This window comes from Scyliorhinus canicula, chromosome 11 (genome assembly GCF_902713615.1).
Source record: "Scyliorhinus canicula chromosome 11, sScyCan1.1, whole genome shotgun sequence".
Lineage (NCBI taxonomy): Eukaryota > Metazoa > Chordata > Chondrichthyes > Carcharhiniformes > Scyliorhinidae > Scyliorhinus > Scyliorhinus canicula.
This window is the reverse complement of record NC_052156.1, coordinates 138,664,366-138,692,089: the sequence shown is the minus strand read 5'-3', so window position 1 is coordinate 138,692,089 and position 27,724 is coordinate 138,664,366. Positions and strand designations below refer to the sequence as shown.

Below are 27,724 nucleotides of genomic sequence, written 5' to 3'. Positions count from 1 at the left end.
TCGATACTCATAACCCTCTTCGTGATGGAGATTGAATCACTTGCTTTCATCGATTGCCAAATACCTAGAATGCTGGCTCTGACCGTGTTGGCAAATCACTAAAACTTTGCAGCAAATGAAAAGAACAAAGATAAGTACAGCGGAGGAACAGGCCCTTCGGCCCTCCAAGCCCGTGCCGACCATGCTGCCCGTCTAAACTAAAATCTTCCACACTTCCTGGGTCCGTATCCCTCTACTCCCATCCTATTCATGTATTTGTCAAGATGCCCCTTAAACGTCACAATCATTCCTGCTTCCACCACCTCCTCCGGCAGCGAGTTCCAGGCACCCACTACCCTCTTGCCTCGTACATCTCCTCCAAACCTTGCCCCTCGCACCTTAAACCTATGCCCCCTAGTAATTGACCACTCTACCCTGGGAAAAAGCCTCTGACTATCCACTGTGTCTATGCCCCTCATAATTTTGTAGACCTCGATCAGGTCGCCCCTCAACCTCCGTCTTTCCAGTGCGAACAAACCGAGTTTATTCAACCGCTCCTCATAGAGCAATAGCCCACAGTGAGAAATTCACTCCAACTTTCCGAGGTTGAAATGATATCTTGCATTATGCTCCTAGCAATGCCACAGAAAACTTTTGCAATTAAAATCAAGGTAATAAACTGCTGGTTTCAAGTTTGTTGAACTGACCTTAGTAACAACATTTACATTTATCTCAATACTCAACAATCTTTAGTTCATTACAGTGAATTACAGTGACTGCTGCAATGTAGGCAATTGGTCACCCACTCTGTTGCCAGTGAAATCAAGTTAAATGAGGAGCCTACAGCAGGTAAGTGATCCCCTTCAAAGGTAGCAGCATATTTACATGATCTAATACATCAGCTGCTGGCTGACTCAGCGCGATTGACTGCCTTCCTGCAGAGGTGAGCTGAAGTGTGCTGCCTGCTTGGTGCCTGTGACATGAAAATGAAACTCATATCCGACTTTAACTGGAGCCATCAGTATGAACCTGTGGGGAAGCTGCTCTGCTGACTTTGTGCCCGTTTTGGGTGCACGTTTAATTTCTCAACCACGGCCACTAATAATTTGAGTCACAGAACACAGGGGATGTCAGGGTAGCATGACATTTGCACTCACGTTCAGCAAATTCTGCTGTGTTCTCAACATCTTCACGTTTGCCAGCTCAGATTTCTCCCAAATGACAGAAGGGCTGGAAATGTCAAGCTGCAGGAGTTCAGTCGAGCAGAGCTTGTTGAAGGCCCCATAATGGACATTTGGTGAATGCTGCTGTATTGGTCGTTCTGACACAAATGGCAGGTCCAAACAGGAAGTGGACATAACACTGAATCCTCAAAAACCTCCATGATATTTATTTCATGAGTGTTTCACATTGCGTCAATGAGAGGAACATTTTACATTCCTTCCAATGTATTATTTTAGCCAACAACTCAACTGATCGTGAAAAATGTGGTAGCCTTGCATTGAAACTACTTCATTAAAAAATCATAATGGCTTCATACTGATAGCATTCCTGACTCTGAGTCAGAACGTATAGGGTTCCAACCCCACTCTGCATCTCTGGTGAGCTGGGGTCAGAGTTCCAGCTCTGAATTCTGGATTGACAATCAATGGGATACCTGAGATTGGTGGGTGTTGGTTTTCCCATGTCAGTGCCATCTTAAGAGTTGTTTCAGCTGATAAAACCCTCTCTCTGTATAACAGCAGGTGTAAAGAAGGTTCTGATGAAGAAAGTAGCATTTGACTTTGTGGCCTATCAGATTTTTAACCAGTTTGCAAATTTCTCTACTCTTTCTTAGAGTCCAAAGGTACAAAAACAACTTCTTTAGCATGAGCCGGACAACTGAACCTATTTGGGCAGAGTGCAGAGTTATTTTTCTTCTTGCCCAATTGTTTTCAACCTCTTGCATCTATTGTGCCTTCCTTCGGCCGAAGATTGGAATGGACCAATCTCACTGAGCTCTCTACCGCTGCCGCCAATGACATATCACCATGCATTGTGCGGATAAAAGAAACAACCATCACCACCCACCTCCCCCGAGAGTTTCCCCTCCTCCTTCAGAGTCCTAGTAATTGATTATATCATTGCTCCCTAAAATACAAGAAAACACTGCAAATGAAAACCAGTCAGATCAGGATCTGAACTCTGGTTTCCTCTCTCCCCTCACTGAGACATCAATGTCCTCTTGCTGCCACTTTCAGGTCACTCGGTTAAAATTGTCCCTCTTTCATTGTTGTGTCAGACATGTTAATCTAATCAGATACTGTTGAATGTGAAAAAAAGATGTTTCAATGGAAGTAGGTAAATTCTTGTCTATAATACAAAATAAATACACGTCTTTCCTTCATTTCTAAATTGCATTTCAGCTCAGATGCTCTATTCCACCCACTTAACGCACAGATTTTCTCAACTGCACATAATGAAATTCCCCAAAATACAAAGGTGCAATTAATTTTTTGTTGAAGTGAATATGAGAGCTGATCGAAGAGACAAATCATTTAACATGTTGATGCTGTTTAAAATGGTCTTTGCTTTTTCAAAAAATTTTTTCGAGTACCCAATTCATTTTTTCCAATTAAGGGGCAATTTAGCGTGGCCAATCCACCTACCCTGCACATCTTTGGGTTGTGAGGGCGAAACCCACGCAAACACGGGGAGAATGTGCAAACTCCACACGGACAGTGACCCAGAGCCGGGATCGAACCTGGGACCTCCGCGCCGTGAGGCAACAGGGCTAACTCACTGCGCCACCGTGCTGCCCAAAATGGTCTTTGCTTAACAGACAATCCCTTTACTACACACTTCGCTCCTAATCAGCCAACATCAGATCTGTCGATCGGTTTAAGAACTTTCTTACTTGCTTGCAAAAAAAAGGACTCTGTATGAGAAGTTCGTGGACAGTTTGACCTCAGTAACTTCCACAGAATTGTAATCACAGCTGCGTCTATTCCACATCATGCAGACACACCTTTCTTTTAGTTTCTGCTTTGCTGACGAAAAGCCAAGCACATCAGGAAGTAGATATTCAACAGTGTGGAAGGTTGGAATTTATATTTTCAATGTTGCACTTACCTTCAAAAGTGAGGTGCACACGTGGCAAGGTCTGCTGATGGCTGATCATTTTTCTGGACTCCAGAATAATTCCCAGGACCACAAGAAGAAATAATTTGGCCATTTTGCGAGCAATCAATATTCTATTCGATCAGAATAAGCTGCAGAAAATTCAAGAGAGAACTGTTACACAGATATTTTTAAAACATGCCCATTCTGTTGAGAGACAATCGAGAATAATGTATTAATTTTAATTCACCGAAACAATTGGTGTCCTCCAAACAATTGCTTTCCATTTTTGGCAGGGAGGGCATAAGTGAGTTGCCAACTTGGGATCAGATTGGAAGAGTTTACAATTTTATGAATACATTGAAAATCACCGACTTTGGTTTAATGTTCTCTGAAGCCTTGCCTGAGTTTCTGCACCTGAAAGTGATCAGATTGAAGCAATCGACATTTTTATGATTGCGGCTGTCAATTTCCACCTCCGTAACCTTGCCTGACTTTGCTCCTGTCTCTGCTGATCTGCTGCTGAAAGCATGCCTTTGTTACTTCTGGACTCAACTATTCCAACACACTGCTGTCTGCTCTCCAATATTCTACCCTCTTATTATCCAAAACACTGCTGCTCATGTCTCAACTCATACCAAGTTCTGCCTCCTTTAATTCACCGTCCTCACTGTCCTATGGTTCCCTGCCAAGCAATTTTTTTTCACTTTAAGATTCTCATCCTTGTTTTCAAATGTCGCCATCGCCTTGCCCCTCCTGAGCTCTGTAGACCTTTCCAGCCCCACAACCCTCTGAGATATCCGGCCTCTTCATATTCTGGCCTTTTGTGCATCCTGGATTGTTGCTCGACTGTTGGTGACTGTACCTTGAATTGCCTTGGTCCTGACCTCCGGAATACCCTCGTTACACCTCTCCACCTTTCTACCCCTGCCTCAAGGGGGGTGGGGGGTCACCTTCAGCAGCACCGGAAGATTCAGTTGCCGGAAAGGGCTGGAAATTCCCACCCATAATGTAAGTTGTTGTTTATAAACTGAATTAAAATAATGAAAGGATAATAGTTGTGTCATTCGGGTTCCATGGTTGTACATGGAGAGTTAGTTACCAACAAGTTGGCATGTCTGTCACTACATATTGCCACATCGGACCCGATCCCATTCCACACAGCTTCATGAAGCCAAAATTAACTTGATTCACCCAAAGTGCAATTATCTCCAGTTTAGAAATCAATTCTTGTCTGTGTTATTCTGTCAGTGTTATAGTGAAATGACCATTCCAGCTGTTTGCCATCTTCATTGTATATGGACAGGGCCCACTCCTGGAAAAACCTTTTAGGAATGAACATTGTTTCCATCGACCACACCAGTGGTGGGATCCTGTGTATGAAAAATGTAAACACTTACTAGTTTTCTGGCTTTGAGGGATAAATATTTGCCCTTTGATATGGTGTTTAGTGCATATAACCACCACCTGCTTTAACCATCATCACATTCATGCTAACATTAACTATTTTATAAATCTTTATCTATGAACCTCTTTGTTAGTATGGACATACGTTTTTAGCAGTCTATTAGTGGCACACAGAACTCCAACGGCCACTCTGCACACAAAAAGCAGCCCGCTGTGGCGCTGCATGGTTGATAAAAGCCGGGAGACCCTGCTCCCAGGATCTACCCGGTTCGCAACGCTTTGCGAGATCTAACGCGATCTTTCGAGATGGGAAACATGTGGCTAAACGCTCTCACTTTGGGACTTTGTTCCCAATTAGTTGAATTGCGCCCAGAGTGTTCTTAATAAATGTTACTTTTCCTCTTTGAAACTAATTGCTGAAGTGAAGTAATATTAATGATGAAAGCTCTTTGGAGTGATTCAAATGCAAAAGTAAAGTCATTAAGTGTAATGAAAAGAGAAATATGAAAGAACACTTTAGAGTAATAGTGTTCAGGAAGCTGACTGAATATAAGAAGGATTGAAAAGGTCCTGGTTAATCACAATAGGATGCTTCGATCACAGAGCATTGAATTTACATTGAAGACAGCATATGGCAAGCAGATTTAAAAGCTGCCATTGTTGTACAAAATCATGATTTACAACTCAATATCCGATCACATCCATTTGTTGTACATGAAAAATATGCAAGTGAATGCTTTAGAAACATTAGTGCTGGAGTACAAAAACTGTAATCAACATAAAATCCACCGATCATCAATTAATTCTTTAGTGCTGCCCAACAATTGCCTTATTCCTCGTCTTTTATCGCCAGGGCATTCTATTTGCATGTTGCAAAGCACAGCATCGACAGTGAATCTTCAGTTGATTTCTCAGATTGATACTGGATCAGCGTTTACATCAAGGAGGCAAATATACATTTGTAGTATCTTGTAAGATAGATTTGGGCATCACATGGCTAATTCTTTGACCCTGACCTTCGAAATGGGGAGTTGTGTTCACAGGTGGCTCAGGTCACAGGAAGTCATCCTGATTCTGTAATTCATGGTTCCCGTGGGTTCCCTTGGATTGCAGGATCACGAATATTTCCCATATTGTCGCGTCCTTAGCATTTACAAAATACGAAAATAACTTTGCGCCGACACAAGTGTTTTATTTCTATTGGGAAAAGTAGGGGAGGACAACGGCCTTAAGTGAAGGGCATCACCAGAGTAGAAAGCGAAGGGTACATCAGAAATTGTGATAAGGAAGTAGCAAACTTGTCATATTAATGTCATGTCAATTTGTGACACTGCTAAAGTATAACAGATGGCTGGGAATGTGTTCCAAGGCTGTGCTATTATCTTGCAGCTGGGATTCTGTTGCAATGTTTATGAAAACTCATCTGAATCCCAAGAGTATGTTAAAACATATCTGTAGATTTTTTTCTGCTATACACACACACACACACGTTCATGTCTTTAGTTAGCACAGATACATATTCTCTACATCTGCCAATTTGACACTACGATAGTTGCTAGGATTTTCCAAGCACTTGCCCGGTTGCCGTTTTTTAAAAATGTAAGAGCAAACTGTTTTTCGTGCTCTCCTGCTCCCCTCTCCACATCATACCACCAGTGGATCAATGGGCAAAGTTATTACCATGTTGATTCTAAAACCAGAAAGATCCCAGTGTCAATCTCTGTGCTGAATTTATCAATTCTTAGTTGGGACGGCAGTGAAAGTGCTACAATTGGTCTCAATACCCCTCGGCTGAGCAGACCGGATCTGGCTGATTGATGTTCATATTTTCTCACTAATGATAACACAATAGGATATCATGTGGTTTTACTGGAAAAGAAAATGTGAGATCTTTTCACACGGCAGGAAGAGTGACTTACTCAAACTTAGTGCATGCTTTGTTCTGTATAAACTCAGCAACACTGTAAAATGGAAACAGCATGTGTTTCAAAGACTGGAAATTCTGATATCCTTTTGTGAAGTTTCTCTTCCCCAGCAGACGGCACCTTTAGCAGAAACAGGGGAACAGTCTGAAACATGGCATTTCTGTGATTACCGCAAGCACATGCTGGGATTTGATTTGCTGGTGGTAGATAAATTGGAGGTTGGAGACGGAAGACAAGCTGATCGTTCAAATTTTGAATCTCCCACCACCCACTCCCTTTCCCTGAGATACTGTTTCATCTGACAGCTTGAGAACTAAGAAACCTCAACATTCTGCAGTAGTAGATGAACATAAATGACAGATTGTTTGGGCCTCAGGCTCATAGCCATCTGTCTTGCTGTAGATGCTCAGTTACCTGTGATACTGGGTTGCTATAGAAATGTTAACCATCACCTGCAGAACTTCCAGATCTGCCTCAAATACTCAATTATGTTGTTAATGAAACAACTAGTCAACGGTGTTCTCCAAAGTCTCATTTAGCCAACTTGAACAGGAAGGTTAATTTTTTAATATAAGTCACAGACAACAATGTATGCGGCATTCATATTAATAGGAGTTACACCATATCTTATCTTTGTCTCAGTTGATGGCAATGATGATGATTATCATATCAATGATTGTTTTTCCAAGTAATACCAGTGGAGTGCGAACCACTCGCATTAAATATGCACCTTAATATCTACGGGTCGGTGTCTGTGTGTATAGTCCCTGATATAATTTTGTTACACCTGACAGCATATTGTTGAGCAACTTTTGGAGTTTTTTTTAAACATTATCCTTCTCTCGCGGTTTAGCACTATGGTATTCTTCAAGTTCAAATTAGAGTTTACTCGACAGATACTATCCATATAGAAAGATTGCTGTGTTTTGCATTTTAACCCACAGGCTATTGTGACCAGCTAGTACATATCAGGCTGATATCACCCATGTTAAAATGGACAGAATTACTTTTCTGCGCAGTCAGAAAATGATCAGGCAAGTCAAATTTTATGTGCTGGCTTCAGAATTGTGGGCAGAACGGTAGCACAAGTGGATAGCACAGCGCCAGGGTCCCAGGTTCGATTCCCCACTGGGTCACTGTCTGTGCGGAGTTTGCACGTTCTCCCCGTGTCTGCGTGGGTTTCCTTCGGGTGCTCCGGTTTCCTCCCACAGTCCAAAGATGTGCAGGTTAGGTGGATTGGCCATGATAAATTGACCTTAGTGACCAAAAAAAGGTTAGGAGGAGTTATTGGGTTTCGGGGTAGGGTGGAATTGAGGGCTTAAATGGGTCGGTGCAGACTCGATGGGCCGAATGGCCTCCTTCTGCACTGTATGTTCTATGTCTCTGTTTAAATTGACCTTACCTACAGCAACTGGACAAGTGGAATTTAAACTAAATGAAACAATATTTTGAAACAATGCCCATTTGGAGACAAAGTGGATTTTTACCCTCTCGAATATGAAACATTCAGAATAAAATGTGCTGCTCGGCAGCACGGTAGCACAGTGGTTTGCACGGTTGCTGCACAGCAAGGGTCACAGGTTCAATTCACAGCTTGGGTCACTGTCTGTGTGGAGTCTGCACATTCTCCCTGTGTCTGCATGGGTTTCCTCCGGGTTCTCCGGTTCCTCCCATGGTGCAAAGATGTGCAGGTTAGGTGGATTGGCTTTGCTAAATTGCCCCTAGTGTCCAAACGAGGTTAGGTGGGGTTACGGGGATAGGGTGGAGGTGTAGGAATGTGGTGGAGGTGTGGGCTTAGGTAGGGTGCTCTTTCCAAGGGCCAGTGCCGACTCGATGGGCCGAATGGCCTCCTTCTGCATTGTAAATTCTGTGATTCTATGAGAATACCCATCTTTGTATAATATGTAATTTCCATTGTTAATCATTACAGAGCTATAACTGACTTAAATATATTGTTGGACGTGCATATTTTACTACAGAAATCATCTTTGTACCAGAATTACATCAACTAAGCTCATGGCTAATAACCTGGTGCATTTTTAACACTTTATGATCAACACCATTTTTTAAATTGCAATATAAATGAGTCCACAGGTAAAAGAGAACCATTTTTGAAACTCTTCAATGAACCAACCTTAACTAAGTCTATCAAGCTGGAGCTCAAATGCAGCTAATACTGAAAATATAACCATGACCAAGAACATAAAGTATAAGTCCAAGAAGAGAATGATGTTTAATCTGGTTTGATACTTATTGATAGTCACATGAAATTCCATTTAGCACCATTCATTACCAAATCTAAAACATAAGCACCATGTTCTTGCATCCAATGAGCAGAGTGAAGTGTAAGAGTAAAATAATTTACTATAGTGCACGGTAACTTTAAAATATGAACCAGCAAAAAAAAGAACAAATCTTTTGAGACAGATAATCAGAAAAGACTTTGTTGGCAAAGTTTGCAGATGTCACGCATTTTACAAGGAATGGCAGAGGCAGTTAAATTGGAGGAGGTGCATGCGAGAACCATAAAGCTGATACCAAGTGTCAGGAACAGACTGAATAGACTTGGAATTTTTAATCCCGCATCTGAAAGGTGATCTTATATCGGAATAAGACGTTGTTAAGGCCATTGAAAAGGTTAGCCTGGCTGTCCTCATCTGTAATTATCTTGTAACTCTGTGAAGAATTGGACAATGCTCTTGCTCAGCCTTGTGTATTAAATGTGGATAATTTCCCCTTGACACTCCATTAAATTTGCTCGTAAAAATAAATCCAGGCACAAGCGGCAGCAGAACGCCCTTCACTATCTGCCATAACACCTTGGCGGGCAGAAGAAATTTGACACAGCAGAAAGGATATTTTCTGTACAAAACAGACACCATTGCATATTGAGAGTCTGAAAGGACATTTAAAAAGTCAAGAGCTTTCTCAATGCAGTATTCGATTGAAGAACTCTTATGATATTATCAGGTTATTCTTTAATCTCAGATGTTTTTGGCACTTTATTGTTGTGGCTTTTGACATCAACTGAGAATAAACTGCACCCTCACCCTACAAGTTCCTGCGTATTATTATGCAAGGTGACGACGTACGTTGCCAATTATGGTAATCCACAACAGTTCATGCAACAATTTTTGTGATTGGTCAAACTTTTTTTTCATTTAGATGCTTCATGTAATTTTGTTAAAACAAGGTTGTACATTTGGGAAATATCTTAGTCTGCTAATTGATTAAATTTAGAAAAATGTCAAGATTGCTTGTGAAATGTTTCAAACCGATTTTGTTACCCTGTGCAGTAACCCACGGACAAAAGTACTGATTTAGATTTGAAGAAATGTTCAAGTCAGATCTAAACTATTTTAAAAATGCCATGCAGCAAATTTAACCATTAGCCCATGAGAATCGCAAGGGAAATTTGTGCCTCCTGGGACAAACCAGTACCACCACTACCACCTTCACATGTATAATGCTGGAAACAATATTATTGACACAATACCTGTTTTTGAGAGATAAAGCATAACTTAGCTGTGCTAATATTCATTCTAAATTTATTGATCTCCCATATTATTGAGACACAAGTATAAGAGAATAACATTACATGTGCTTTACTATATCCATGTCACATGTATCTTATGATACGCATCCATTTTGTATCTATCCACACCCTCTGTTCCCCAACATGCTGAACCTTCCCAAGGTTTCACCGACCAGTCCTGAGTCTCCCTCCTGCATTTTCTCTGTCCAGCTTCTTTGGGCCACGGCTCCTGCTGCCTTGGCCTCAATACTATTGACTCACCGATTAATCAACATCCCTGTTGCCACTATAGTGACTGACATATTAATGGTTCCCACTTCACTAGTACAGTCACGTCCTTGTCAAAACATGCATTATCACTCTTCCTCATAAAACCCATCCTTGTCCTTGCAAACTATGGGCCCATCTCCAAAAGCTCTTTCTCTTCCAAGGCCCCTGAAAGAGGTGTCACCCCCAAAATCTGTGTACAATGTTCCTGCAATTCCATGTTTGAAATGATCCAATCAGATTTCTATCCCTGGGGGAACACTAAAATGGCTCTAACCAAAGTCTCAAATGACATCACCTGTTATATTTTTATAGAAACTTAGGGTGTGATCAAACCAAATGGCAACAGAGTCACGTGATGAGTGCTTTTAGCCAGCTGTTTCCCAGCACTCACAGCGCCCCTAAATACTGTGCTATCTGTCGGGACTTTGTTGCAATCCGGTGCCTCAGCAGGGAATGCCCCACTGAGTCGGCACAGTCCTGTTTCCTACACTGAGGAGCTCCTCTCGCCAGAACTCCTCAGTGCAGGAAGAGATCAGGACGCCATTTTTAAATGGTGCCCTGATCTCTCGACCCCTCAATGCGATCCCCCCCCTAGAATCCCAACTCACCTATAAGGGGGTCCTCAGGTCCCCTGTACCCCACATCACATGAGCAGGGCACCCCCAGGCCCAATCCCTGGTGTGGACACCCAGACTGGCACCCAGGTGGCGCTGCCAGGGCACCATGTTGGCAGTGCCAAGGTGCCCATCTGGCATTGGCAATGTGAGAGTGCCACTCTGCCATATGGCAATCAGCTGGGGGCCTCCGATCCCCGGGGGACTCCCCAAGTGCCATTCTGTCCAGTCCCCATTTCTGAGGACTTGCACTGAATGGCACTTGCCTGAGACACCCCATGCAAAGGGGTTAGATCCCAGGGTTTCGATAGATCAGGTGCATATTAGAGTGAGATTAGCTGTCTCGTTCTAATATGCAGATTTGCCAAATGGTGATCCCGCACAGCCATCTCACGATGCGGTGGTGAGCGGCGTAGATCCCGGAAGAGGGATCTCCCAGCATCTACTGGCCGCATTGCGCTGCCATTCGGGTGCAGTACAGCCAGTAGATCATGCCCATAGAAAATCACAGCAGGAGTAAGCCATCCAGTCCTTCAAGCCTGCTCCGTCATTCATTATGATCATGACCGGCAGCAGGAATCCCTCGCAATCCTCGCCGACCATAAAGTTAAATGGCGAAGGACTGGGAATCGTTTCCTGATCTGCACTCTCAGCGGGAGTGAAAATCAGGTGCAGTGCAGGTTCGGAAAGAGAGCATCTCCCACATGGAGAATTTTGTCCTATTTCTTATTGCAAAGGCATTAATTAATCTCTCCTTATCAATATTTTAAAACATAAAATTAAAAGACAAAATAGGGACTTATTTTAAAAACCTACAATGTTTGGAAATGACAGTGAGATTTTACGGTGCAAAAAGGAATCAAAACGGACAGTCTTTCAGTTGTGAATGTCCATCTGACTGTTACTGTGCAAAGCCAAATGAAGCTGACACAGGATTCTGAATGATGGCATTTTCTGCCATACAGCAAGAGATTGATGGATGACAAAATTACACCACCGCAGATTTCTATAATGTGCCTGTGCATAGAAGAAGTGCACCATGCTATGCAGAGACTTGTAATATCTATCAAGTGCTACAAAGGCTTTGGAACATAGCAGTGATCAATATCCATACCTGAAGAATTAGTTAGAAAATTCTAATAAATTTCAACAATCTGAACATTATATGAATTGGATTCTATATTATTATCTTAATGTGTACATTATCATAGAAGTTCAATCTCGTGCCTGGCCTCTGTGGCATAAATACAACTAAAGACACAAAAGGCGGGATTCTCCAGTTCCCCTGCTACGTGTTTCTCGGCCATGTGTTCGCTGGTGGCGGGATTCTATTTTCCCGATGCTTGTCAATAGGATTTTCTACTGTAACCACCCCATGCCGCTGCGAAACCCGCTGGCGGGGGTGCGCTCCCGCTAAGAAAAGTGAATCGCAACGACGGGAGAATTCCGCCCAAAGAATACAGATTTTTACCACTCTCCAACAAATCTAAGTTAAAAAGTAAAAGCGCTGATGTTGGTTAAGTATGAACTATTAGCTTGCACACTAAAATCCCTATTTAATATTACTAAATAGTCAAACTTGTCATTGCACATTTTCTTATCTGGAGCACATCAATGCCGCATGCTTTTTTTTTCCGTGCACACATTTCTAAATCACAAAACAATATAGAATCAGTACCTACCTATAATCAGTCAGAGGAATATTCAGCAGAAAACTGTTTTGAATGACTGACGACTGGTTGAATTGTAGTTAATCAGTTCAAATGTTAAACAATTGGCCAATGCATGATTTGTTTAACACCTCGTTGGGAACCTCATTGTCTTCCTGCTCCCCACCAATATAAAAGGTTTGCCTCAAACTGTTCCTTAAGATCCCTGTGACAGCTGAAACAGACGCTCGTGCTCCTCACTGTCAGAGCAAATAACAAGGCTGCAGTCAAGGCGCTGTCTGACTGGGGAGGGACCCAAAGCAAACTGGAGGTCTCCAATTACATTGAGCTCAGTGAAATCTGCTCAACTGCCCGTTTCGCGAATACTGCAGCTCACCCCATATGGGATTGCATGATTAGCAAAACATGATGTGCTGCTTGTAAATAATAATCAGATGACGTCCTCATTGCTGAAATATACTGTTGGAAATTATAACATAACAGGATATACTGTGTGCCTCTAAACATAAAGTAGGCAGTGACTGTTTTTATCCGCTCCTAATCAACCTTTCCTTTACTCTGATACAAAGCCTTACACACGAGCAGGAGAGAGCACTGTCTGGGGAAAAGCATCAGCTCTTTTAAGGCAAAGACAAGATATGTGATTAAATGGAATAAAAGTTCACATTTCAAACAATTATACTAACTAGTATTCGACTACTAGTACTACCATAGCCTCCGGTTTATGGTACAGGGCACACAACTCAGAGGTCACACATCCAGCGTCCGGTCCAGAGTCCATCCGCGGAGCAGGTTGAACCGCGCTCGCGTTTCTTCTTCCAAAAGATACAGACAGAGATCTCTGTGATCAGCAGCCTGAAGGAAGAAGACAGCTTGGTAACACTGGGCGGAATTTTGTTGAGGTGCCGGTGATCTCGCCTGCTGGCTGGAGAGCTGGTGAGAGAGCCACACGGCTTCTTTTTTCAGATTGCCCTCCTAACCACAAGCCAATTGACAGTGGCGAAGCCAGAGGCAGGCTTTCCCCTGAAAGCAAGACCCTGGGGGTGGCAGCCTCACCTACCGAGAGTTGCCTGCAGTTCCGGTGCTCAGCAGTGCCACTGGAGAAGCTGTGGTTGTTGTCGGAATTTCAGGAGTCCCAAGGTCACAGAGCGACCCAGGCCACAGGTAAGTAGTGGGGGTGGGGTTTCAGAAACGAGCATCAGCAGCAAGGGCAGGGGGATGCTGTCAGTGCCCCCCCCCCCCCCCCCCACCATTCCCAATATCCAGTCCCTCAATCAGGCACCAGCCACCCACCCCTGGGAGTGAAAAGCAGGCCACACAGTTTTACCAGTTGTACATGCTTCATGGTGATAGCCTGTTTGGGCTAATCCCAACAGATTAGGATGTGGCCCTTAAGTGGTCATTATTTGGCCCCTTAAGGGCCTAAATTGGCATGTGGTGGGAAGGTCGACTGTGGGCCTTCCCGCCCGGATCTTAATTTTGCCGGAGAGAGGAAGATGTCGGGTTCAAGTTCGCCACCATCTCACCATCCCCACCCTCCAAGCTGACCTCCAGAGAGTCCCGAATATTCCACCCATAATCACAGCCTGACATACTAAGGCTCAGCACATCCTTTTATGTTGGACTGTATCTTGTAAAGCCTACAGATAGCATGGCTTCCCAGACCTTCCTGTCCTCTATCGTGGAGGCCTCCTATGTCGGTCGAGGGATAGTTTGGACAAACGTTAACTTTGGATGAGCTGACTGAGGCTCTCAAACCCTTTGAGATAAAATAAGTTCCTAGAACCAAAGACTTATGGCTGATTTCTATTTGACAATCTGGGACTGGATCAACCCAGACTTGCCGGAGCTGTATGGGAGTATATGCTCAGGCTGGCTACATGTTAGAATCAATGAAGAAAGGCATTATGACCCTAATCTACAAGTGAAAAGGGAGTGGGAGGAAGTAAGAAACTGATGACCCATTTCACTGTTTGATGTAGGCTACAAAATTCTCTCCAATGTCATCATGCAGTGACGTTTGTACTGGAGTTGATGATATACCCAGACTGGATCTGCGCTCTACCCAGCAGGAGGATCTCCGAGAGCCTTGTGCTGCAATTGCCCATGTTCAGGACGGTGGGGAGGGGGGACAGCTGCCTGATCAGCTTGGAACAGGAGAACAGAAAAGGCCTTAAAAATTGTACATGTACATGATGGATGTGTTCTCCCAAATGGGTTTGTGGAAGGAATTCACAATTGGACTTAACTGCTCTCAGTAGTGCAGTTTCAATCAATGGATGGGAATCAAAAAGCTTTCTGATCAAATCTGGCATCAGGTAAAGCTGTCCTCTCTCCCCTGTCCAGTTCGTGTTTTGTCGAACCTTCTGCTAAGTCTGTCAGGAATGATGCGCGCACAGACAATCCCAGGCAGTGGAGATATGCAGCTCAAAGCCTCTCTGTACATCGATGACATCACCATCTTTTACTTGAATCTATCGTCAGTGAGCATCTATGATCAGTTTGAGAGCCAAAGCAAACCCAAAGCAAGAGGACGGTCATGTTCTTTGGCTGCCCAATCCTTCCCTGTTAGGTCAGGTTGCCTGAAGGTGCTTAGGATTTCCAGAGGGTCTGGGGCGTGTGCCAAAAACTGGAAGGAACAGCCAGCTCTGGTGAACCAATAAATGGGCATGTCGGAGTGTTTCTCCTGCTCTATTGCTTAAAGAACCTAGTCACCGGGTATGAGATGCTCTCAATGTTGCTGCACGTGGTGCAGGTCTGGTCCATTCCTCATCCCTGCACTGTGGTGATCACTAGAACCATCTTCTGCTTTTTCTGAAGATGAAAAATAGAGAGAGTCCGCAAAATCATAATGTACAAGTCTTTGAACAAAGCGGGATAGGAAGGGTAGAAAGCACCCAACATTTCCCTCATCCTGATGGTCACCTTTGTGTGTGGCTGCCTCACTCTGTGCATAGATACTCAGTACACAAACACCACGTGTCACTACAGAGGTTCTATCTGTCCCTGGTGTTGTGTAGAAGGGGTCTGGCTATGTTGCCATGGAATGCTCCATTCAGTTGAATTGTGCCACATCACCTGTCCCTCGTGGAGAATTTTATGTATAAAAACACCTTTGACCACAAGTCTATCAAGCAGTGGTCTGCATGTAACATCCTCATAGCCCTGCAAGAAAAGGAGATGATGAATTCTGTCAGATGGTTCCCTGACTGTCAAAATCATTTGGCAGAATGGCTCAATCCCAGAATTTCTAAACAAGCACTAAAATGTAGCTTGGCTGATGATGATTGAGGCCCTCCCTGTCAGATCCATCCTACACACCTGGAGCCTCACTGTATTCAATGTAGTCTAATAAATTATTTTTATATTCCTTGAGCTTATTTGTTGTATGAGACAAAAGGCACAAATCACTTATTGGGGATTGGGTAAACATTGTGGGTTAATTTTGTTAAGACTAGGTTCATGATAGTTTAACATAGCTGGCTATTAGGAGCTGTGTGCGTGTGTGTGTTTCGCTCAATGCAAAGGTGGAACTAAGACTGCAGCGCATGACACATTTCCCTTCCAGTGATATCATGCTGATATCCCTTTAAGGCATATTTGATAGTAATCAACTATTTTCTGATAGATCTAGAACATAGAACAGTACAGCACAGAACAGGCCCTTCGGCCCTCGATGTTGTGCCGAACAATGATCACCCTCCTTTAAACCCACGTAACCCGTATACCCGTAACCCAACAATCCCCCCATTAACCTTACACTACGGGCAATTTAGCAAGGCCAATCCACCTAACCCGCACATCTTTGGACTGTGGGAGGAAACCGGAGCACCCGGAGGAAACCCACGCACACACAGGGAGGACGTGCAGACTCCACACAGACAGTGACCCAGCCGGGAATCGAACCTGGGACCCTGGAGCTGTGAAGCATTGATGCTAACCACCATGCTACCGTGAGGCCCCTAATCTGACAGGTAAAAAGCTATTTTAATGTAAATATTAAAGCCCAGTTTTAATACCCATTTTAAAAGAAGGATTTCAGTACTCATAACCTTAGACCATGACAAAAGACATCATTTCAACAGAAGCACAAAAGCCTGACACATGCACAAACTAATTGTAGAATAAAACAACATTTTTGCTGATAAAATGAACAAGCTATTGTCCTAATGAACAGATTTTCAAAGTCAGTTTGCCTTCAAGAAATAAGCTGTGCCAATAATCAGATCAAGGCCAAGTGAGCACCGTAGCAATATGAAGGCACCATTGTCCAGAATGTGGATAAAGCGAAGTCAGCAGAAAACCATTAAAAAACAGTCTTGATAATAGCACAAAATCGCATTCTGTAGCATACACAAATATTCAAACATGAAACATTCAGAACTTATGTTGCACACTGAGGATTGACAGTTAACCATCGAAGCAAATGTATTTGATTCTCACCCAAACCAATTAGGACAAGATAGAGGTGTAGACAGATGACTTTAGACTGATAAAATTCTCCTTAAACATTTAAAAAAAAATTTTTTTTAAAATAAATTTAGATTAGCCAATTATTTTTTCCAATTAAGGGGCAATTTTGCGTGGCCAATCCACCTACTCTGCACATTTTTGGGTTGTGGGGGCGAAACCCATGCAGACATGGGGAGAACGTGCAAACTCCACACGGACAGTGACCCAGAGCCGGGATCGAACCTGGGACCTCAGCGCCGTGAGGCGGTTGTGCTAACCACTAGGCCACCGTGCTGCTCTAAATTCTCCTTAAACATGATGGTCCGTATGGCCATCTTTATTCTGGGATCATTCTATACTTTGATCTAACGACTCTCTATCTCTATTTTTATATTTTCACTTTTCCACTCTGACTCTTGAAGTAAATGCAAGCTGTTTTGCCGTAAGCAAGAAATCATTTCTGTATTATTTTAAATTGTTTATAAGTTACTTCTCTTCAAGTCTTTTTGCTAGCTGGACTTTATTGATTCATGTTTCTCTCAATTGTAATCAAATAGAGGCAATAAAAGATTCTTATTTGCATCCGAGACGTTTAACTCAAATTTCTACTGAGTTTTAGTGTTGCAAGACTTCACTAGATCCGCATGGCAGATCTCTTCAATATTACAACATAAACATAGGCAAGCCTCTGGTCCCCCATGTGCTTACCATCAGAACTAACCAAGGTGAGCATATCCCACCAACAGTATCATTTACCAGTATATGTCTGACATATCAATGCTGTTAAATGTTATCCTGCCATGTATTGCATGTTAATACTAGCTCATGACAAGTCCTCGCCTAAACTTAGATTGCATTCACATCTGACTATGCATACACATGTGGTATGCATTACAGCTGTAAATTACAGTTTGGTCAGCCACGCACAAGTCAATGATGGAGGTGATTCATCGGCCTCGTCATACCCAGCTTGGTGGAGCGCTGAGGCCATTCAATCTGAAGAGAAGCCACTCATGTGATTCGCGACGCTCAAGACGTCTCGCGAGGTTCGGTTGAATCTCGCGAGACTTTGCGATCTGGATCTGACCTGCTAGTGTGGAAACCAGTGCTAAACTGTGCCTGCCTGGATTCTCTGAACCAAGGCTATTCGATCCCAGGTGCTGGGTAGATCTAGTGTTAGCATATTCAAGTAAGACTAACTACTCACTTGAATATGCAAATCTGGATCCCGACCTCAATGTGCGGGATCCAGATCGTGATGCCTTGCTAGATCTCGCCCAAATTGATACTTAGAAATCTTTTGGTTAAATCGTGCCTAATATTTTCAAACAACTTCACATATAGCAGCACATGATATGTGGATTGGCAGCTTCGTAGGCCCATGTCTAACTCTGTGCACGTGGTGCTTCAATTTACAATGGTGGCAATACTATTGCTCCACTTAGAGGCAAGACATGAACCAGGGGAAGCACGGTAGCTTGGTGGTTAGCACAGTTGCTTCACATTTCCAGGGTCCCACGTTCGATTCCGGGCTTGGGTCACTGTTTGTGTGGAGTCTGCATGTTCTCCCTGTGTGTGCGTGGATTTCCTCCGGGTGCTCCAATTTCCTCCCACAGTCCAAAGATGTGCGGGTAAGTGGGTTGGCCGTGCTAAATTGCCCTCAGTGTCCAAAAAGGTTAATTGGGGTTACTGGGTTAAGGAGATGGGGGGTGGGTGGGGGGGTGGGGGGGTGGGGGGGGGGGGGGGGGGGGAGGTGTGTGCTTGAGTAGGGTGCTCTTTCCAAGGGCCGGTGCAGAATCGATGGGCCAAATGGCCTCCTTCTGCACTGTAAGTTCTATGAAAGATTCAGGCCTTTGACAATTTTTGAAGGAATCATCCTGGACAATGTTGTGACAGGGAACAGGATGCAGGGAGTAAGAGAAGATAAAGCTGCCGATCTTCTCAGCTATGGAATAGTATCACCCAATGCTGTATCATGCACTCATTCCCACCTGCACATCCATATAAACAGCATCAGCCATGATTAGCTTATGGTGAAAGCTCTGATTAAAGTAGCTGGTTGGTCACAGTTGTCACTTTCTTATCATTTGAGGCGGGAAACAGCTGTCCGCTTGGAAAGCAAGGACACTTGACACAATCCTGCACCCTGATATTTGCAAGCACCCCAACAGTTCTGCACAAATCCCAGAGGATGCAGATTGTGAACATTGAGGTGGCAATATAGGGTGAGTCACAGGCTATAGCTGTGGCAAAACAATTGATGCCAGCAGAAGATCAGAAGGAAGCTGTTAACAAACCAAAGAGCTACTGGAATTTGAGAAGAGCATCAGTGTCATGTTAGCAGGTGGCTGCGTAATCATCCTTGTGCTTATTAAAGCAGATTATAAAACTGGCTGGACTGAATCAGTCAATTGTTCCATACACCAGTGGGCAGCACTTTGGCAGATATTGTTGATAATCCCTGTACTAGACTTAAAGGAGGAAAAACCAAAAACGTTGCACAGACCAGGCACCAGATGGAACAAATCGACATGTGGCTCAATGCCGACATAAAGTCAATGGAGACAATTTTTCGAGTCATTGTCAGATATGTGACAGGTCTGCATATAGATTTGATGACATCATGGCAAGTGCAAACAGTCACGCTTTGGCAATTAATAATCTCCATTAATCTAGCAGTACTTAATTTTAAAAAAAATGTGATTATGTTGCTTTAAAGTAACCCTCAGCATAAAGAGATAAGAAACTTGACAAGGGGCACTGGACTTGATAGCTTCCAGTTAGATACTATGTGACCTACAATGACATGCTTTAGTGCAGGGCATTTTACGAAGATTGTCTTATTTAGGGACCCTTCAATGCTGATGAGTTTCTATAAACAGTTTCTTAACAGGAAGGTTTTCTGTGACAATGGTTTTTGTCACATTACATGAATACCCCCTCACCATCTGACGTGATAAACAAAAGAAAAGTCCATTCAAAGTTATCAGTAAAGAAAAAATCAGCCCTTTAAATTATGAGTTACCAAGTGGCTTATTTTTAATGCCTGCTCAGAATTACTGGAAGTACCACTGGGCAGTAACCTTTCCCCTAAACATTACAAGACTTGGAGTTTGCCAAAGACCTCATTAGCATGCAGGATGTTACTAAAATTAGGCTCCCAATCGGGATGAACACAAATCAAATGGGCGTTAGTGGGAGAGTTTTCAATAGGTCACGGTGAATATTAAAATTCCCGTTCGCCACACACCAGGATCTCATGGTAAGTATCGCCAATCTGAATATTCACTCTTCAATGAATAGTTATATTCCTGTTGTACCACAGGGTTTATATGTGAGCACTGTGTCGTGTATGGGACCTGAAGTAAAATCTTAGCAGTCTAGCACTGATCAGATTCAACTTGAAAGCAGCAGCCCCATATATACAATGGTTGCTACAACACTGCAGCCTGTGTGCAGCAGATTGTTTTAATGTTAAAGATTGAGAAACCTCATACAGACGCATCACAGATGATGAATTGGTGCAGTAAAGGTGCAATGAAATCCTCAAGGGCATGCTTTCCAAACAGCTATGTACCGCCTGGGAATAGAAGCTCAGGTGATACCACTTGAAAAGTGTCTTTACTTTTGATTATTTCAGACAGGGAGCTTAGCTTTCAATTGTATTATTGCTGTCAAAATGAAAGGTCACAAATTGTTCGCCCTGAATTGATCCAGAATACCTGACACCATAGCCTGGAATTTAGCCTGGAGGTAAACTCTGTGGAAGGTGGTTGCTGTTTTGAGGTTGGGGTCTTCGGAAGAACATATTTGCTGAATGGGCGACAGAATGTAACTACAGGCTCGTTTTCGGAGAAGTTCTGACCCATAGCCATAATTGATAGACTTTCAAGCCAGAGGCCTGCTTCACAAGGCCGAAGCCTACTATTGGGAGAGCCAGAGAGATTGTCATGGGAGGATCCCATGGTTGCTGGCGGGAAGGTTCCCAGGGACCCAAACACAATGTGTTGGATGCTGGTCTTGGGAGTTCGGGGGAATGGGGGGGGGGGGGGGGGGAAGGGGGTGGTTGTGTCCCAACTATGCTGGGCAATGTGGGGTGGGGTTTGCAGAGGGTGTTCTGATGGCGATCAGAGGGCTCAGATGATCATCAGCTTGGAGAGGGGATTAGATGTTGATTGTGAGGAGAGCAGCAAAATTGTAAGTATAGTGGGAGGTTTACTGAACAGATTGTTGAATGTTGCTTTTTACCTTCCGAGATGTGAGCATCACTGGCAAGACCAATAACAATTCTCCATCTCTAATTTCCCTTAAGGAGGTGAGAAGAGCTGTCTGTTTTCTTCAGCTGAAAAAAAAACCCATGTGGTGTAGTTGGACAACAGTGCTGTTAGGAAGGGAGTTCCAGGTTTCTGACCCAGGAACAATGAAGGAACGGTGATCTATTTCCAAGTCAGGATGGTTTGTGATTTGAAGGGAAATTTGCAGGTACTGGTGTTCTCGTGTATCTGCTTCTAGATGGTAGAGTTTGCAGGTTTGGAAGGAGCTATCGAAGAGGGCTTGTAGTACATCTTACAGATGGTGCACTGAGTGCAAGTGGTGGAGGGAGTTCACGTTTAAAGTAGTGAACGGGGTGCCGGTCAAGCAGGCTGCTTTGTCCTGGATGTTGTTGAGCTTCTTAAGGGTTGTAGGAGCTGCGTCTACCCAGTCAGGGGACGAGTATTCCATCACACTCCTTTCTTGTGCCTTGCAGATGGTGGAGAGGCTTTAAGGAGTCAAGCGTTAAGTTATTTGCTGCATTATTCTCAGCCCATGTTCTCCTCTTGTAACCATAGTATTTGAATGGCTCACCCAGTTAAGTTTCTAGTAAATGGGCACCCCAAGGATGTTGATGGTGGGGGTTTCTGTGATGGTAATGCCATTGAATATCAAGAGGAAATGGTTAATATATCCCTTGAAGATAATCATTGCCTGTACCTGTGTGGCATGCACATTATTTGCCATGTGTCAGCCCAAACCTGAATGTACTCCAGGTCTTGCTGCATGTGTGCACTGAAGGAGTTGCGATGAAACTGACAATTGTGCAATCATCAGTGAACATCTCCCCTTATGATATTATGATAGAATGAAGGTCATGGATGAAACGGCTGGAGATGACTGGTCCTAGCACACTAACCTGAGGAACACCTGAAGTGATGTCCTGAAGCTGAGATGATTGACCTCCAAGAACCACAACCATCTTCCTCTGTGCTAGATATAACTCCAATTAGTGGAGCGTTTACCCTCTGATACCCATTGACTTCAATTTTGCTTGTGGTCCTTGATATCATACTCAATCCAATGCTGCCTTGATACCACTCTTACCTTTCCTCTGGAATTCAGTTATACTGTTCAAGTTTGGACCAAGGCTGTAATGAGGTCAGGAGCTGAGTGGCCCAGACGGAAGCCAGACTGAACACCAATTAGCACATTATTGTTCAGTACTGCTGCTTGGTTGCACTGTCAAAGATATCCTCCATCACTTTACTGATGATTGAGAAGAGACCGAAGAGGTGACAAGTGGCCAGATTGGATTGGTCCTGCTTATTGTGAATAGGAAATACTTGGGGATATTTTCCACATTGTCGGGTGGACGGTAGTGTTGTAGCTGTACTGCAACAGTTACTTATGGGCTTGACTAGTTACGGAGTATGGCTTCAGTACTACAGCTGGAATGTTTTCAGGACTCTTGGTCTCAGTTGTATCCTGATATTACACGGAGTGAATTGAATTGGTTGCAGATTGGCATCTGTGATGTTGGGGCCCCAGGAGAAGGCCAATCTATCATCCACTCGACACTTATGGCTGAAGTTGGTTGGGAATGCTTCAGCCTTATCTTTTGCACTAATGCTTGGGCTCTCCATCACTGTTTTATCCTCAATGGTTAAGACCCACATTCTTTAGTGTCACAGTGCTGCACCCCATGTTAAAATACAAATGACTACACACCTCTGCTGAACAAAGGTTCAATGCGCCAATTATAAAGTCAATGGGACCTTTAACATTGGGCACTAAGTATGAAAGTGCCAATATTTTTCTTCTCAGACAAAAGATTTGAAATGCGATATGAAAAACAACTTGTGAAAATACACCATCTATGCCCCTTTACTTTCTGACTACTAACACAGCAACACTTGTGTTTCATGTGATCGTGTGGATATATAATTACACCCAGAAAACCATTGCCAACACAAGGAACTTTCACATCATTAATCATAAATCTTTTTCAACTGCAAAAGCCATTAAACTAAAAAACAAAATGTGCATTTACCACAACTTACTGTGTCACCTTGTGTCCGTTGCTGCAGAGTTTTTCCTGTAGCTTGCTTTCGCACGTCTACACAGTATCTTAAAGAGGAAACCTCTGAGTTAGAATATGTGTACGCGGAGGGCTGAGCAATTTGTACTCAATTTATTTATACATCCTGAAATCCCCTGTTCCTCCTTCCTTTGTGCTGTGTTACACTCATTCGACTTACATTAGTCATTTTATTTATACTCTGAAATGTCTGGAAGACCGTCTCCATTGAATATGACTCACTGAGCACAACTGGACTCAGTACAATTTTGAAACATCTTTCAAATAAGGGAAGGTGCGGCCACCTCAACCCCACATATCACCACAGGACAGGCTGCACCCACATACAAGTTCTCCCTCAAAATAAATATACACCAGATGTTGAAGAAACTTTCAACACCAATATCCTGAGCTACTTACTCTGTACAGGTGAAGAATCCAGCTGCCACCTGTTCACGTATACCCAGGAGTTAAGATTCCTGCTACATTTACAATTTGATTACTTGTATTTTAAGAGGCTGGCCATTTACTGACCTTTTACCCAGTAATGATTGGACTGTTAATAATAGCAAAGTATTTCACAATATTAATAGTTATTAACACCGGTTTAATAATTTCACCTTTTAGCTACGAATGAACAGAAATTAACAAAGGGGCTATTTAGCACACTGGGCTAAATCGCTGGCTTTGAAAGCAGACCAAGGCAGGCCAGCAGCACGGTTCGATTCCCGTAACAGCCTCCCCGAACAGGCGCCGGAATGTGGTGACTAGGGGCTTTTCACAGTAACTTCTTTGAAGCCTACTCGTGACAATAAGCGATTTTCATTTCATTTTCAATGGCCGGTTTTCCTGAAAGAATGGTCACAGCTTAAAATTCTAACATTCATGCACAAAATAGATATTTTGTAGCAATCAACAACCTTTCAATCCTTCGCCCTTAGCCCAGGACAGAAATTTTCATTTTCAGTTAGAATAATGTAAACATTTGCCAGAAGTCAATAAAAATCCCCCTCTCTTGGAGCAATGAGATTATGTCCCATTCACTTTAATCCTGAGATGAATTTCAAAACAGCAAAGCCCAGGGAATCTCTCCATCCAGTGATTCACTCAGAAACAACAATAAATCCAATCTTGCATTAATAGGAATATAAACTTTGATTATCATAAACCCTGTATATTAATTCTATATCATAGCTGGTGAGGAATTAAAGGACAAAGACTGCTGAGAAAGCAAGATAAATTCAGACTGATTTCCAAGCATCCACATGGTTCTTAAAAATGTCTCTGTTCTTCCAGTCATTATTTTATTTGTCATGAATGAATTAGCCCCATTGAGTATATATATAGTCAGTCATTACCTAGATATACTTCCTTGGATCAAAGTAACTTTATGGGAATAGATATCATCACAAAGACACTGCACTCCCACTACACAAGCTCGTCTAGCAGCGATTGAAAAATTTATCCAAGAGCACGGAAACATTTACTCACAACGAGAATTGCTTCCTAAATTGTCCCGATCAATCTCATGACCTCAAGCTCACAGTGACTGTGCACGAAAATGTGAACAGAGGCTGCAGGAATCAGTAACTGGTAACCAACCTGGACAGCACTCCAGTGTGTGTGAAATTACGCAAGAATGAGTCATAACATCTGCCCTAGGTATTTTCCTCTTTTCAAAAGCTGGTTGGAAACGCAGTGGCTCAATACTTTCCGAAACTGGTTGGGTTTCCCTCAGCCACTAACGTTCTTGGTTGCTAGGTTGTTGTGCAACCTTTAATAACGCAGTGTGTGCCTCCAAGTCAGTTTCAAGTTGGCTAAACAGTGAAATGGAACAACAGAGGGAAGCTCTCACTGCGTTAAGATACAGAAAGGCGTCTGTTTAACTCCTGATTCAAAGCCAAGAGCAGTATAAAATGAGAAAAATTCACTGGGATAACAAACTAACCCCTATTGCAATTTCAAAACAGATTACCTTACCTCACATTCAGCCATATGTAGTAACTCCAGCAGCGTTTAGCCCACTGTACACTATTGTTTCACTTTCCACTGTTTACTGCTTTTCTTACTATGGTCAAAAGCATTCAATGACATCATTCATCAGAGAGTCGCCCAAGCTTAAATAGATTATTGAAACGAGGAGCCTGTACTGGACCAGAACGAGATCTGTTCAAAAACTGTAGCTTTCAGCGTTAGTTAGTCACCAGCAGCAATCTAATTTTGTATTGAAGGAAGTTAGTCTTCAACCTTGCTGGGTCATGGACAGCTTGACAAAAACAGAACCAGAGAAATTGAAGTTAATGCGATAAAGCTGTAATTCTAACTGATCATGCTTATTCCAGTAACCGAAAGCAGGCATTAATCCTCTTCCAGTTGCTATGCTAATATGCCTGTTTGAATCTGCCAGTCCATGCCAGCATTCCTGTGTGGGGGCAGCAGACACATAGCACACCAATTAAATGGAGCTCACAAAGACATTGTAACACCAAGATCAAGCATTGCAGAATCCTTTAATATTTAACTTACTCATTTATTGGACTATCATCAACTGAAGTAATCAGCCAGTAAACGAAACCCACAGGAACCCATAAAGGGATTCCACATTTTCAGAATTACTTATATATTATAGGGCATTGCACACATTGAATACAAAGCTAGTAATATTCAGGAAACACTTAAACACACTTGTCCCAGTGACAACTCCGACATTTCATTGAACTTTCACATTATGTTCTCCTTTATTAAAAATATTAAAGTACTTTTGAAGCAGCAGATTGGAGACATTTTTATGAGCATTTCCCCCTTAAAGAGCTTACCCTGTAAATAATCCACGTAATATTCTAAAGACAGCTAATCCTGATGAAATTACGAACAGTAGGATTTTTATAAACCCCTCAGTAAGCCGAATTACAAGTGGTTTATTAAGTCTTATTTTACATCCATTTAGTCAGGAAAGATTTTTATTTATTCGATGTGCATTGCCAACTTTAATGTGCATGCTGGTTAAATACAGAATGACGACGCTCATTTTCTTCGAGCAGGAGAATACATTGTATACAGTCTTCATTATACACTGGCTTTAGTAACAGCTGGTGGCAGGTGGCATGGACCCACTGCCTTGCCAAAACATTAAATAAACAGAACTGCAGGCATGCCGTCCATTTACCCAGCATGTCTTTGGCACAGTTACCCACAGGGCAGTACTCAATATACAGACAGTGGCATCTGCTAGTGCAACTCACACATCGTATCACAGTTAGTACCTTGCTCCTCTTGTGAGCTGCTATTCCGCTATTGTGCAAACGCAAGAAAAAAATGCTAAATGAACGAAAACTGCCTGTAATATCTACTGCTGATCCCTATTTAACCCTCCCCTCCCACTTGCTTAATGGGTGCAGCCTTTAATATTTAAAAATGGATCAATATTGATTTCCAATGTATTTATAGAGCGGGTAGAATTGACTGCTTTTGAATTGTCATTAAATGCCACTGGCACTATAATGTGTGATACCATGCTGTGTAATGACAAAAACCGCAGTGATGCATTTTGTTCCCTTGAGTAGTTGTGAATTTTTGTTATACATTGCTTAAAGAGAAAGTCCTGCCAAGCAGTACGGCAATGGTATTTTGTATTTCTGTAACGTAGTCAACCTTTGTTCACTGATGCAGATAACCCCAGGCTTGGGGAGGTGTCCCAGCACCACATAGTATTTCAGAAAGGGATAAACTGTTACATCTTATGAAAAAAAGCTGAAGACTCCTGCCTTTAATTGGGTCCTATGTGGAATATTTTCAAAAGTTTCTGCCATGAGGTATTTTACTTCTGATGCTAATTGCGAGTTACTATCACTGAAAGTGAAAACAAACAGCAATATTCAATACCAATAGATATTTGAGGTTGTATGTTTCGGGCCTTCCAGTTACAATTTCAACATTGATCTGAGTGTACAGACCTCATGACTGCTGAAAGGAAAACTAACTGTGGCACATCAGTACTACCAATCTCTAGTAGCTCGCATATCAATACCAAGATGTACGTGAGGGCAAAAATCCAATAGGGAATTCAAGAAAAGCACTATATCCAGAGTGATTAGATTGTGGCACTTGCAAAAACATGCAGTATTTGAGATGAGTGCCCTTGGTACGTTTTAAGGGAAGCTTGATACCACTAAGAAGAAATGAATAGAAGAATCTGCTGATACCGGGCAGCACGATAGCATAGTGGTTATCACAATTGCTTCACAGCTCCAGGGTCCCAGGTTCGATTCCCGGCTTGGGTCACTGTCTGTGCGGAGTCTGCACGTTCTTCCCGTGTGTGCGTGGGTTTCCTCCGGGTGCTCCGGTTTCCTCCCACAGTTCAAAGATGTGCAGGTTAGGTGGATTAGCCATTCTAAATTGTCCTATTGTCCAAAATTGCCCTTAGTGTTGGCTGGGGTTACTGG

At 42.9% G+C, this 27,724-nt stretch overlaps 1 protein-coding gene across 10 annotated transcripts in view; it reads right to left on the bottom strand.

Moving 5' to 3' along the window:
* The window catches only part of sema3c (sema domain, immunoglobulin domain (Ig), short basic domain, secreted, (semaphorin) 3C), a 191,747-nt gene extending 166,152 nt beyond the window's left edge, over positions 1-25,595 (bottom strand). Inside the window, exons 1-3 of one of the 10 annotated variants that reach the window (XM_038811493.1) lie at positions 25,263-25,595; positions 23,256-23,332; positions 3,091-3,230 (exon numbers count right to left, since the gene is read on the bottom strand). In XM_038811493.1, coding sequence (XP_038667421.1) covers positions 3,091-3,193 — 103 coding nt within the window. In that variant the 5' untranslated portion in view covers positions 3,194-3,230; positions 23,256-23,332; positions 25,263-25,595. Of the gene's footprint in view, positions 1-3,090; positions 3,231-12,511; positions 12,782-23,255; positions 23,333-24,640; positions 25,001-25,262 lie in introns of those variants that run through there. The other 9 variants (XM_038811489.1, XM_038811494.1, XM_038811495.1 and 6 more) reach the window with 9 other exon arrangements.
* Positions 25,596-27,724: the final 2,129 nt, after the last annotated feature.